General features: G+C 38.3%; 1 protein-coding gene across 1 annotated transcript; it reads left to right on the top strand.

Moving 5' to 3' along the window:
* Window positions 1-9,639: 9,639 nt before the first annotated feature.
* Window positions 9,640-11,701, top strand: LOC127105287 (GDSL esterase/lipase At5g22810). The gene is made up of 5 exons (XM_051042452.1): window positions 9,640-9,895; window positions 10,088-10,218; window positions 10,308-10,541; window positions 10,685-10,943; window positions 11,322-11,701. Exons 1-5 carry the CDS (start codon window positions 9,661-9,663, stop codon window positions 11,513-11,515), a joined length of 1,053 nt encoding a protein of 350 aa, XP_050898409.1. The 5' UTR covers window positions 9,640-9,660; the 3' UTR covers window positions 11,516-11,701.
* The last annotated feature ends 1,170 nt before the right edge of the window (window positions 11,702-12,871 follow it).

The raw sequence follows: 12,871 nt of genomic DNA on the forward strand, positions 1-12,871 counted from the left end.
ACTGTTAGATATTCTTCACTCACTTGCAGGTTGTGGTGTGGAAGCTTTTGAAAACAGATCCCCAGAGAGTTCGCTCAGGAACTAATGAATGAAAGAATGACGAAGACGTTGCGGCGTACGACGATCCTTGATGGTAATCAAGAAGACTCTTCAAAGTCGAAAAGATTGGAAAGTATGTAATTCCCCGCAGAGCCCGATCAGGGGCAAAGCAAGTTAGAGAACGGTAGAGGACGACGAGAGACGTCCGACGACCCTTGAAATTAACCAAGAAGACTCTTCAAAGTCGGAAAATCGAATTTCTGTATTAATTCCAGGAGTACATCTCTCGTCGAGCGCGGAGCGACTTGGAATATAAGATGATGGAGCAGAAAAGGTCCAGATGAGTCTGGGAATTCTCAAAAGCGGAAAGCCGATACGAGATTGGGAGGTGGATGCCAAGGTTCGACGAGTTGACGGGTGTTCTGTACCAACTGTTCTCATTTCTCAGCTAGGTCCCCAAGCAGAGTTATAGGGCTGGCTCCCCAGCAGATCCGATGTCTGTGGACTTCTCCAGCCGAGTCAGGATGGTTATACCGGCAGAGGTAAAGCGGTGTTTCCTCAGCAGCCAGGTCAGAAGGTTGCTATTCCCCGAGTGGAGCGGGTTTCAATGAAATATATCTCCAACAGTGTCCATCCTACCAGTGGATTGGACAAGTTCCTGTAGCGGACGAATTTCTGCATCCCCAGCTGAGTTGATGCTACCTATGGATTGCATGGGTAATCCCCAGCGGAGTAGTATGCAGTTCCTTAGCAGGGTCGGGATGGTTATCCCCAGCAGGTGATAGAGTGAGGCATCCCCAGTTGAGTCTGGAGATTGCTATTCCCTTAGCAGAGTCTCTGTGAGTGTTTCCCCAGTGAAGTCAGCAGGTATCTGTGAGGGTTTTCCCGAAGTGGAGTCAGGATTGATATCCTCAGCAAGTCAAAGACTGTTGTATCCCCACAGAGTGTTGGTGGTGCTTATCCCCAGCAGTTCCTCGAGTGGATTGGGTGCAAAGGAGGTTCTTCCCCAGCAAGGGTTGCCTTTCCCCAGCAGCAGTATTATTCCCCAGCATGGTGGAAATCGGAGCGGTGACGAGTTCCTCAGCGGAGTGTCTCGTATTCCCCAGAAGAGTCCCTTGAGGGGGATATTTTTTATGCATTCATCATGTAGAGTAAGCATAGCATGTTGCATAGAAAAAATAATAAATCGCGTAGCATTTCCGTAATTATGGAGCATTACGCAGAAAAAGATCATGCATCATCATTGCAAGCATAAGCTAGTCTCAAGCTGTGGTTACCGTTTGAGAGGTGTTTTGCCAGAAAGTGAAGGTGTTGCTCCGAGGAGTTTAGCCTCATGATTTGATCAAAGGTGTTTCCCCAGTAGTGCGATACTGGAGGAGTTTGTTTCCGTCGTGCGAAGATGGAAGTATGACGCGATCAGTGCGACTCAAGCCGTGGTTACCGCTTGAAGTTTTGTGGCATCAGATGGTGAAGGTGTTACTCTGAGGAGGTTAGCATCATGACGTCAGAGCAGCAATGTTCCCCAGTAGTGCGATATTGGAGGAAATGTTTCCGTCGAGCAGAGATGGAGATGAAATCAAAGGACGTTACGTGATCAGCGCAATTTTCGGGGTTCAATCGGAGAAAAGAGATGCTGAGGCATTTTCTGGGGTTCAAATGGAGATGGAGTTGAAGATTATATCCGGGATGAGGTCCTCAGGATTATCTTCTGTTCATGTGTCACCGTAGACTCGGGCCGAGGCCAATGGGGGTCGTTATAGGTGTCTTCTGAGGAAGAGATACACATGCTACCTTCTTTATGAAGGTTTACCCTCTGACATGTCGCCCTCAGAGTGGTTTGGTGTTATTTCCGACGTTGCCAGCGGAATTATCACGAGAGATTGGAGAAAAGGAGATGCTGAGGCATTTTCTGGGGTTCAAATGGAGAAAAGGAAATGTGGATACATTTTCTGGAGATGGGGTTCAAATGGAGAAAAGGAGATGTTGCGACATTTTCTGGAGAACGGGGTTCATATTGGCGATCGCGAGTTATCGTCAGGCGACTGGGGTTCAAATTGGAGATCGGGGTTCATTATGTTGGCAAAGAGGAGTGCTGAGGCATTTTCTGGGGTTCAAATGCAGAGATCCGAGGATCGTTTGCGCACAGAAAATTTCGGGGTTCAAGAAAAGCAAAAAAGAAAAGAAGAAATGACAATCCCGAGCGGATATGTGGTGTTCAGGCCATAATTCTCCCTGTGTTACCATTTATTTTGGTACCCAGGTCGACGTTGTTTCGGTGATCAGGCCGACTTTCTCCGTTCCAGACGGGTTTCTTCAGAGTTTGTTTCTTCGCCGATGCTGACAGGCGTTGTTAATTATTATCCCATCAGAGTGCAAATTGTTCGTCTGTTCTTGGTATTCAATCACTCTTCATCCTGATCATCCGAAAGCCGAGGCTATTTCGTGTCGACAGGTTCACAGTGGATTGAATAGGGGCAGCTGTAACACCTCAAAATTTGCCCTCCTCTCTTGGGACTAGCGTTTAACATGTTACATATCATTTTAGGTCATTAGGCATTGCATATTGCATATCATGTGGTTACATTGTGCAAGTCATTCTCCCAAGTCTTGTCCAGCAGATGAGAAAGTCAAAGTGCAAGCCTAGGGTTTATTGACTGATCATTGGCCATCTGAGGATTGGGCTGTGAATTAGGGTTTTGTGATTCTCAAAGGATATTGGTCTTCATCTTGATTGAAATGATACATCATCATCATCATGGTTTGGTATCATCAGGACATTGAAGCATAGTCCTTGAGATTAGGGTTTTGACCACTGGTCAACCCTAATCAGTTGCATTGAGCCAATCAGGGCATAATCAGGAGATGAGGTTTATGATGGCTATGGGGTTCATTCCATGGTTTTATTGAGATTATTGAGGCTAGGGTTCTATCCTTGAGCCATTTCATCAAGAGTTTGAGGCTCAACTTGATCAATGCATTGCCAAATTCATCTATCAGATGAAAAGTCAACTGTGGTCAACTGTACATGATCTGATGGATTTGGAGGTGGAAATGAGTTGGATACATTTCATTCATGTTGGAACAAGTGTTGAATGACATCTCAAAGCTTAAAACTGAAGAAAATCAAGTCAGGACAAAAACTGCCAAAAATAGCAAGTGACTTGTAATTGAAGTTTCCAAAAATGGAAAGTTTTGGACTTCAAAGCCACGTGTCCAAGGAAGCTTCAAATGAAAATTTGTCCAACATGAAAGTTGTAGATCTTGCTCTCACCTTTCCAAAAAGTCCAAGAACATGAATTTCTCATTTGTGGTTGGCAAGTTATGGATTGATTTAAGCACAAAAAAGTTGAATTTCGAAGGGGCATAACTCTTGATTCACGAGGCCAATTCATGTGGTTCTTTTTTTGAGCAAACTCCATTTGACATGTACTATCATAATCCATCATCACATTTCATGAAAACTCATCACATAAAAAGTCCATTTTTCAAGTGATTTAATTTTAAAAAGTGGAGGGAAAAAGTGATTTTGAGAAATATTCATGGTTTACACATAATTTCACTTGCATTGGCTTACAAACATCATTTGAAACTTGCTTCAAAGCATATTTTTGAGTAAATTTGAAGGAAAATTCATGCACTATTCACCATGCATTTTCATGCATAGGGTGAAAACTCAATTTGCCAAAACACTCCCTAATTCATTCATTTCATTAACATTTGGCTTAAGTGTGATTAGAGAGTGATTAGTAGAGCATATATATACTCTAATCATAACAGAATTTGGGAGGTTAATCATTTTTTCACCATTTTTGGATCTTGAAACTTTTTCCCTCCAAATTTTCTCTCAATCAAAACTTGAAAATTCTCCACATAGCATAGCATTTTTCTTCCATATTCTGGTTTATTGAGTGTAGTGGATGCAGAATCAAGCATTGGATCATCAAATTCGAGCAAAATTTGTGTACATTTCAAGCAAACTCATGAAGATGGAAGTGAAAATTAATCAAGATCTAGTTCGTTTCAAGCTTCAATTCACACATAAAGCTTCAAGTTATCATCTCAGGAGCTGATTTGGATCATTTAAAGCCTTGGATTGTGCACATTTAGGGACTGCTCTTCAAGAGGTTCAGTTTTCGAATCTCTCAATTCTTAATTCCATTAACATGTTTAGATAGAGTTTTTCATGCTGATTAATCTGATATAAAATTCGTGTGAAATGGATAAAAAATGAATGAGTTATGCTTGCTTAAAGTTTGACATGTCAAAATGTTTTTGCTCGGATCTCTTAATCCATGGATTGTTAGGTTTAGATATTGATTGATCTGTAATCTACATTGAAAGAGCTTTCTGTTGATGTATGCATCTCAAAATTCTGGAAAATTTTCTGAACACAGCTCCGCCGTCTTCGCGAAGAAGATGGTGGAAACCACCGCTGGCCATACGCGTATCACTATGCGCCATACGCGTATCACTATGCGCCATACGCGTATCACTGAGCCACCACTGGCCATACGCGTATCACTGTGCACCATACGCGTATCACCTGCAGCATGTTTTCAAACTTAAAATCCATTTTATTTTTTCCTACAATTTCCATATGCATTGTTTTCCAAACTTCAAAAATTCATAAGTTCTTCATTTTTTGTCCAAATTTGATGAGACTTTTTGCATTATTCTCCTTGTGATGTGTAGTTTTTTATGGTGATTTTTAATATTTTTTTCACGTGTAGAAAAATAAATTGCCTAGGGTTTTCTCATGTATGTCCATTTTGATACATTTTGGTAATTGATCCATGAAATGCTCATATCATAAAATAAATTTGTGCCAATTTTTTGTGATGATTCCTGACTGGTTGATGGTCATTTATATGTAAATTTTGTGGATTTTTGATACCTGGCCTTTGAGTTATGATTTTTGGAACATAGGTGTGACAATTTGTGTCACACCTCTTGATGTCAACTTGTGGAATTTAATTGGATAACCTATGCATGTTGGAATTGGATGAAATTTTGCATGGTGTTTGGTTGACATGTTAGTATGCTTGTTGAATTTTTGTGGAATTTTATGTTGTATTTTCTAATTGATCATGATTTTTCATTTCTGGTGATTGAATGTGCAAGTTCATATGACCTAGGTTGGTAGAATGATTGGGAAATGCTCATGTTGTACTGTATGGTCATGAAATTTGGTATGAATGTTGTAGACACATAATGTGACCTCCCTGTTTTGGTCTCATCCATTTCTTTTTTGTTTTCAATGAGATATGAATTTTTGAAGTGGATGTATGCATTGATGGTGTGAATTGGAGCATGAAATTGTGTCTGTTTTTGTTGATTTTCATTGACATGGTTCCATTTGCCCAATTGAGCTCAAATTTGACATGGTAGACCTTGATTGACCCCTGTTTAGGTGTATTTAGTTTGAGATTTTTTGATGTGTTTTGGTATGGATTTGAATGCAATACTTCTGTTGGTATGTTTGGTGCTTCATTTGAGCCAATATGGATTGTTGTGTGCATGAATTGAACTGGATGGATGATATAAACATGAGACCAAGGATGTTTGCTCTTGTTTGATGTTAATTTGATGTTGGATGGTGGATACCTTGCTGTTTTAACTTTTTTCTTGCTTTGGGACCCTAGGCTTGGCCTAGTGGTCTAGTTGCTAATATTTGCTTGATTTTTCAGGATCAAAAAAGCAATGTACATGGAGAATGATACAAGTTGATTTTAATTGATGTTGTGGATGTTTGTACACTAACATAACATTGTTTTGTAGGTATTGGAGTTTGGGTTTAAGCCTTGAGCTGGCCTTGTGTTGTGTATAGTTTGACTGTTTAACTGTTTGCTGTACAATTTGTCTGATTGAATACTGACTGAGTTTGATTGTTTCCAGGTACTTTAGTTGCTCAGTTCCTTGTGAACCATTGCTTTGCTTTGCTTAAGCAACTTGCATTTGAGGTATAACCTTCTTACTTCATGTAGTCTGGAGACCCGGCTGTTACCGGGCCGGGCAAATTGTCTGAAGTCCTCCTTAAGAGGCAATGCTTGTGTATGTTTATTTTTAAGCCCAAGCAGGAAAAGTCCTTCAAGTAAGGCAATTGGTGGAAGGTAGGGGCAAGCAACCTGTCCCCCACTATTCAGTTGAGTCTTCTCCTTGCTCCCATTACATGGTTGTAGCATTGAGATCAAAAGCCCAAGATCTGTTGTGTCAGAGTCATCGAGTATAGAAGGGTTCCCCTATTCTGGACCCATGCTCGTTTGTCAGCTCTCCCTGGTTAGGGATAAGAGCTGTGAGGTCTGATCCTCACTTCATCCTTTCATCTGCTTCACCTTAGCCTCGTAATGGCAAGGTTAAGAGCAAACACAGCCTGTACAGACGATTGCTTAGGCAGTCAAACCTGATTGATTGAGCCCCTTGTTTGGCTATAGTGCGTGTTATGTGGATATCTGATTGACATGCTTGTTTGAGATACCTGTTCTCATTTGATGATATATGATTGTATGCTTGTGTGCTAGCTTCTTTCCTGGTTAGGTTAGTTTGCTTATGCAAGTAGGATAGAAAACCGAACTTAGGGTTAACTTTGCATGACAACATTAGGCTCGAGTCTCAGCTCCCTAGTGTCGTGTTTTTCCCTCTGTTTCTGGTTAGGAGAGAGTTTCTCCCCTGTTTAGGGGAACTACATCGCCCTGATCCTCGTTCCAGACGAGGTATGTAGGCAGGTGGTCGTGCGAGACCACTCCGGGCAACCTTTTTCTTTTTTGCGTGTGTTTACTTGTTATCTGACTATGTGTTTTGGTTCGGATGCCGACGTAAGCCCAGTGATTGGCAGTCGGGCTCCACGTTTGCCGTTTTGAGTGTGTTTTGGTTCGGATGCCGACGTAATTCCATCCAGTGGTTGTCGGGCTCCATGTTTGCCACCCTTGCATGTTTGTGTTGTTGTGTTGTTTGGCGTGCGTAGGCCGAACTACAGAGGCTCTGATTCTTGTTCCAGACAAGATATGTAGGCATAAGGTGCGATACCTTATCGAGCTCGTTCCTCTTAACCCCACCTGCGTTCCCCGTGTGTGTGTGTGATGTTTAGCAACCTTTTCTTTATTCTAGGACGTGGATCCCGTCGAGTACGACGGACATGAGAGGTGCTAATACCTTCCCCTTGCGTAACCGACTCCCGAACCTTTTCTCTCTGGTCGCGAGACCATGTCTTTCCAGGTTTCTCTGAGCGTTTCCTTTCCCTATCTTGGGATAAATAACGTTTAGTGGCGGCTCTGTGTGTTTTTATTTTTAGGCTCGCCGGTTGATTTTTCGCAGGATGCGACAGCTGGCGACTCTGCTGGGGACGTGGATGTAGACCTATGCTGGTCCATCGTCCCTAAGCGAGTCCTTCCTAGCGTTTTAGGGTTGGTTTGGGTTGCTTATTGTGTGTTATTTATTGCATTTATTATTCTAACCCTTGTTTATATATTTGCATTAAATACTTGCATGCATCATTACTGTCATGTTGCCATCTTCCTCTGCAGGTGGTTCTGTTGTTTGGGGTGGGTGTTCTGAGTGGGGCTAAAACCCAGGCCCGAGTATACACCTAGGACTAGTGTGGTCTCACGTTGCCTCTTTCATGTTAGATCAACATGTGCCTGGCGGCGTGATGTGCCACAAGCCGGACGAGGCTCAGTTGATAGTGCTCATCTTTGTGGAGTATCCACTTTGTTTGAGTCACTCCATCTGAGTTGTTGACTCTGGTGACCGATCATTTCCCGGATCTTTGGTTTAGACGATTTTAAGAGAGCTACAATGGCACACCCGAAAGGGCAAACCCATTGAGTATCTCCGCCCGATTGTCGAGACTATTATCCGCCTTAGGATGGCTTGATTAGAACCTACCTGTGAGGGGAGGGGGTTCTGTCAGATGTTTGTTCAGATAGCCTTCAGATGGTGACTTTTGATCAGAGATTCAGAGACATAATTATAAGTCGGATTTATGGTCATTTATTGCCGTGACGCCGGAGTGCTGTCCGTGATTTATTAGTGGGGATCCGTTTATTTCGGATTCCCTGGGCCGAGTTATTTATCAGTGGGGATCCGTTTATTTCGGATTCCCTGGGCCGATTCAGATAGAGATGGTTCAGTGATGATGATGATGTATCTGTCTTCCGTTTATTTCGGAACCCGTGAGTCAGAATTGTGATTGTGTATTCCTCAGATGGTTGTGATCAGTTCAGAAGCCAGATTCAGTGCAGAGGATCAGATGACTTGGAGGATGGCAACGCATTGCATTCATTCATCAGCATCATTACATTTTGCATTAATTGCATCTAACACATGTTTACCCATATGCAGGGACATTTTTGATCGAGATTCTGGTTGAGAGACTTGCTGCTCCGATATGAGGACCGGTCTGAAGCCCGATGTTGTATACAGTTTCTTTGATCCTGAGATTGGTGTGCTGAAGGATATGGTAGCATTGATTACTCCTGACCATGTGGGGATGTTTAGAGAGTCCTACGGTGGTATTCTGAAGACGGTTTTCAGGCTCACTGACTGTGATAGGAGTGCCATTCATACTCTTCTTCAGTTCTATGACCCGGGGCTGAGGTGCTTTGTATTTCCGGACTATCTGTTGGGGCCTTTGATGGAGGATTATGTTAGCATCTTGGGTATTCAGATCCGGGATCAGATTCCTTTCCATGTCACGAGGGTAGATCCAGATGTCCTTGGGATTTCCCGTGCTCTTTATTTGAGTCCGGAAGTGACCAGGGAGGGTTTGAAAGAGAAGGGAAAGTTACCTGGATTTCATTTGAGTTTCTTGGAGGCTAATGCCAAGGAACATGCTGCAATGGGTAACTGGAAGACAGTTTGCGCTTTGATTGATGTGAGCATCTATGGGATTGTTCTGTTTCCTAACCAAAAGAATTTCGTGGACCATAATGCTATCAGGTTGTTTATGCAGAGAAACCCTATTCCTACCCTGATTGGAGATGTGTACTACTCAGTGCATAACAGGAATGAGAAGAGGCGAGGTGGTCTGGTCAGATGCTGCTCTCAGTTGCTCTTTAAATGGTTCATGGGATATTTGCCTTCTCGAGGCGCCTTTGCTCAGATTGATCCTAGTGTGAAGTGGTCCTTTGCTCAGATGCTTCTCAAATAAGCTATTCTCCAAAAATACTTCAAAAACCAATTACACTGCATTTGACTTATTCTAATCATCCAACAATACTTACTCTGTCACATAATCATCTTATCGATACATTTGCTTGCATAAAGAAATTGATTCAAAATTAATGCTATATATCCAAATTTCAATCATATATATATATATATATATATATATATATATATATATATATATATATATATATATATATATATATATATATATATATATATATATATAACAACAACGTTAATAAACATCTTCAATGGTTTATGTTCTCAACCATTAATTTAATTTATTGTCTTTTTTCTTCAATTAATTGTTGAAATGTATTGACATAGAAATAACTGTTCTTGAAATGGATCTATCATGTTTTAATTTTCTCCCCCACCAAATTTATTTCTCCAAACACATTTAAATACAAGTAGAATTCTAAACAACATGTGCATTACCAAAGAGACATAGAAAACATGAGGCATCCAAGTACTTTTTCAACTTATTTTCTTCTTCTTCTTCTTGTTCCCATTAATGCAAAACCTAAGGTCCCTGCAATTTTCACCTTTGGCGACTCTAGTCTTGATGTTGGAAATAACGACAATTTTATCACTCTTGCTAAAGCAAACTATCGTCCTTATGGTAGAGATTACGAGAATCAGATTCCCACAGGAAGATTTTGCAATGGAAAACTCACTATTGACTATGCATGTAAACCTTTTCTTCTTCTCTAAATTTATTTCTTTTATATATATATATATAAATATATATATATATATATATATATATATATATATATATATATATATATATATATATATATATATATATATATATATATATATATATATATATATATATATATATATATATATTAATGTAAAACTTATTTAATTTCTACAGCTGAAACTCTTGGATTTTCCTCTCCCCAACCTCCTTACGTCACCTTAAGTATCAAAGGAGATAACCTCTTGAACGGTGCCTGCTTTGCCTCAGCTGGTTCTGGACTCGATGATGCTACAGCACAACAATATGTAACTACATTCAAATTGTTACTTCTATATTTTTGAATAATGTTAATTGATTGTATTGGTAAGTTCTAATGTATTTTTTTTGGATGTAGAATACAATTTCAATGAATGAGCAACTAGAATTCTTCAAGGATTATCAAAGAGAATTGATGAAAATAGCAGGAAAACCAAAGGCACTATCTATTATATCTGATGGTATATACTTTATTGGTTCGGGGAGTTGTGATTTTTTATTAAATTATTACATAAATCCAGTGCGTTACAACGCGTATACACCTTATCAATATTCAGACATTCTTGTGCAATCCTACTCTGATTTCATTCAGGTATGTTTTTTTAACACCATCAATTTTATAATTTTTTTTTATATTTTCAATTTGATTTTCAATTTATTTAAACTTTTCTCCAACCATAATAATCTATTTACAAAAATAAATGAAAATAATTTGAATTTATTTTAATTTGACAGAATTTATATGCACTAGGAGCAAGAAAGATTGGAGTGACAACGATACTTCCAATAGGTTGTTTGCCTGCCGCCATCACAATATTTGGGTTTCGTAGCATTAACAAATGTGTGACCAAATTAAACAATGTTGCTATTTACTTTAATCAGAAGCTCAACTCAACAACTCTGAACTTGCGAAAAAAGCTTCCCGGTGTCAATTTGGTGGTTCTTGATACTAACCAACTTTCCTATAATATAGTCAATAATCCCTCTCAATACGGTAAAAAATCTAACTATTCTAAGTCAAATTAATTTATTTTTAGTTTAATTTCTATTTTAATCTTTTTAATAATGTGATTGTGCGATTTTGATTCTTTAAATTTTTTTTATTTTTTTATTTGGTAGTACCATCTTATTTTTTCTTCAGATTTATGCGGAAGAGGTATCATTTATTGACGTAATTTCTATTTTCATAACTAGTGTGACTTTTTTTTAAGACTTAATATTTAGAACGTATGAGAGGATACGAGAGCGAATGCAATTTCTAATTAGGGTTTCAATATTTAAACATAATGTTTAAGTTCTTCATTTTGACTTATCTAGCACCACGATTAACTCTTTACCTTTTGTTTTGTCTTTGTGTTGCACACTTTCATAGGATTTATTGAAGCAAGGAGGAGTTGTTGTGGGACAGGCTTGATAGAGGTTTCATTACTTTGCAATCAAAATTCCATTGGAACATGTGTTAATGCATCTCAATATGTGTTTTGGGATAGTTTTCATCCCACAGATGCCTTTAACAAGATTATGGCTGCTCATTTGGTTTCACAAGCCTCCCCTATTCTATCCTAAATATCCAAATATGAAATACTCCATATGTAATATTTATCTTTAAGACTCTCTTTGCAATGTTATGCTAAGAATAAGGTGGAAGTCATATGCCTATTTGGTATAGTTGAATTGAAACCAAAGTTTCCTTTTTAGAGGGTATGTTTTAAAAGTTAAGTGTAATATTTACCAAGAAAAAGACACTTCTTTATTAAAAATACTATGCATTACATTTCCTAGAACTATAGCAAAAGAGTTTTATATGTTAAATTGCAATGTTCAATGTGAATTAAATTTTGATGAATTGAGTATAACACAGTGTATTTGTTCAAGTTTGATATATACATATTTATATGGGCTCAATATGTTACAGGTACATCTTATAGTGTTTATGATGCACCATAATTAGGATAATTCAATTTTCTAAGAACATATATTCTAGTACTTATTAGGATACATAATTAACTATCCCAGTGAGTTTTGTTTGGAGCATATGAATCTCTTGCGATTTACTACTGTTTTCAAACTCAAAATTTGTCATTGAAAATAAGCATTTATTAAATATTTTAAGGAATAGCTTAACATCTATTTTATTCTTCCATGACTCAGGATTTGTTTTCGTAGAAACAAAATAAGTAGTTAATATTATCGTCTACATAGGAATTGACGCGATTTCAAAAGGTGTTCAACAATTTCTATCATTTAAAAAAAAACTTGTAGAATTTTGTTTGTTGTAAAAATTAATGATATAATACTAGTAATAAAATTGGTATTTAATAGATTAGAAAGTTTCTTAGGGTTAGATTTCATCGTCCTATCCTCATTTACTATCGTGATCAGTAACATGCAGTTCTTATAAACAATTAATAGTGTCACCTATTGCGATGTGTTTGTTGTTTATGTCTAAATCAACAATGTAAAATCAATCGTATTGAATAATAAGAGATCTCTCAGCCTACTAACCAATATGATAGAATTAAGATTCCATAGTATCTGTAAAGGCTAAATGTAAATCCAGGTCTAGAGTTTAGCATCTAGCTTATGAAAATCTTTGATATAGTAATGAAAAGTACTTCTTATTGTCGATTCAAAACCATAAAAACATGTTCTAGATAGCATCTCTAAAACAAGTATTAAGATTGATACATAAACTACCATGATCAAGATTTATAGATGAATATTTAAACGACTAAATCTTACCCCAATAAAATAAAATTTATATACTCTTACTCATAGTAGTTGTATAATGACGATCTAGAAGAAGGAAATGAGATAACATCTGCATCGATTTCTCAGACAATGCTTCCACCTTAAATCTTCCATATTCCTTTCTATTTTGTTGTATCACTGAGTTTCTAGTGTGAAACTTGTATTAAAATA

This window comes from Lathyrus oleraceus, chromosome 7 (genome assembly GCF_024323335.1).
Source record: "Lathyrus oleraceus cultivar Zhongwan6 chromosome 7, CAAS_Psat_ZW6_1.0, whole genome shotgun sequence".
Taxonomy (NCBI): Eukaryota; Viridiplantae; Streptophyta; class Magnoliopsida; order Fabales; family Fabaceae; genus Lathyrus; species Lathyrus oleraceus.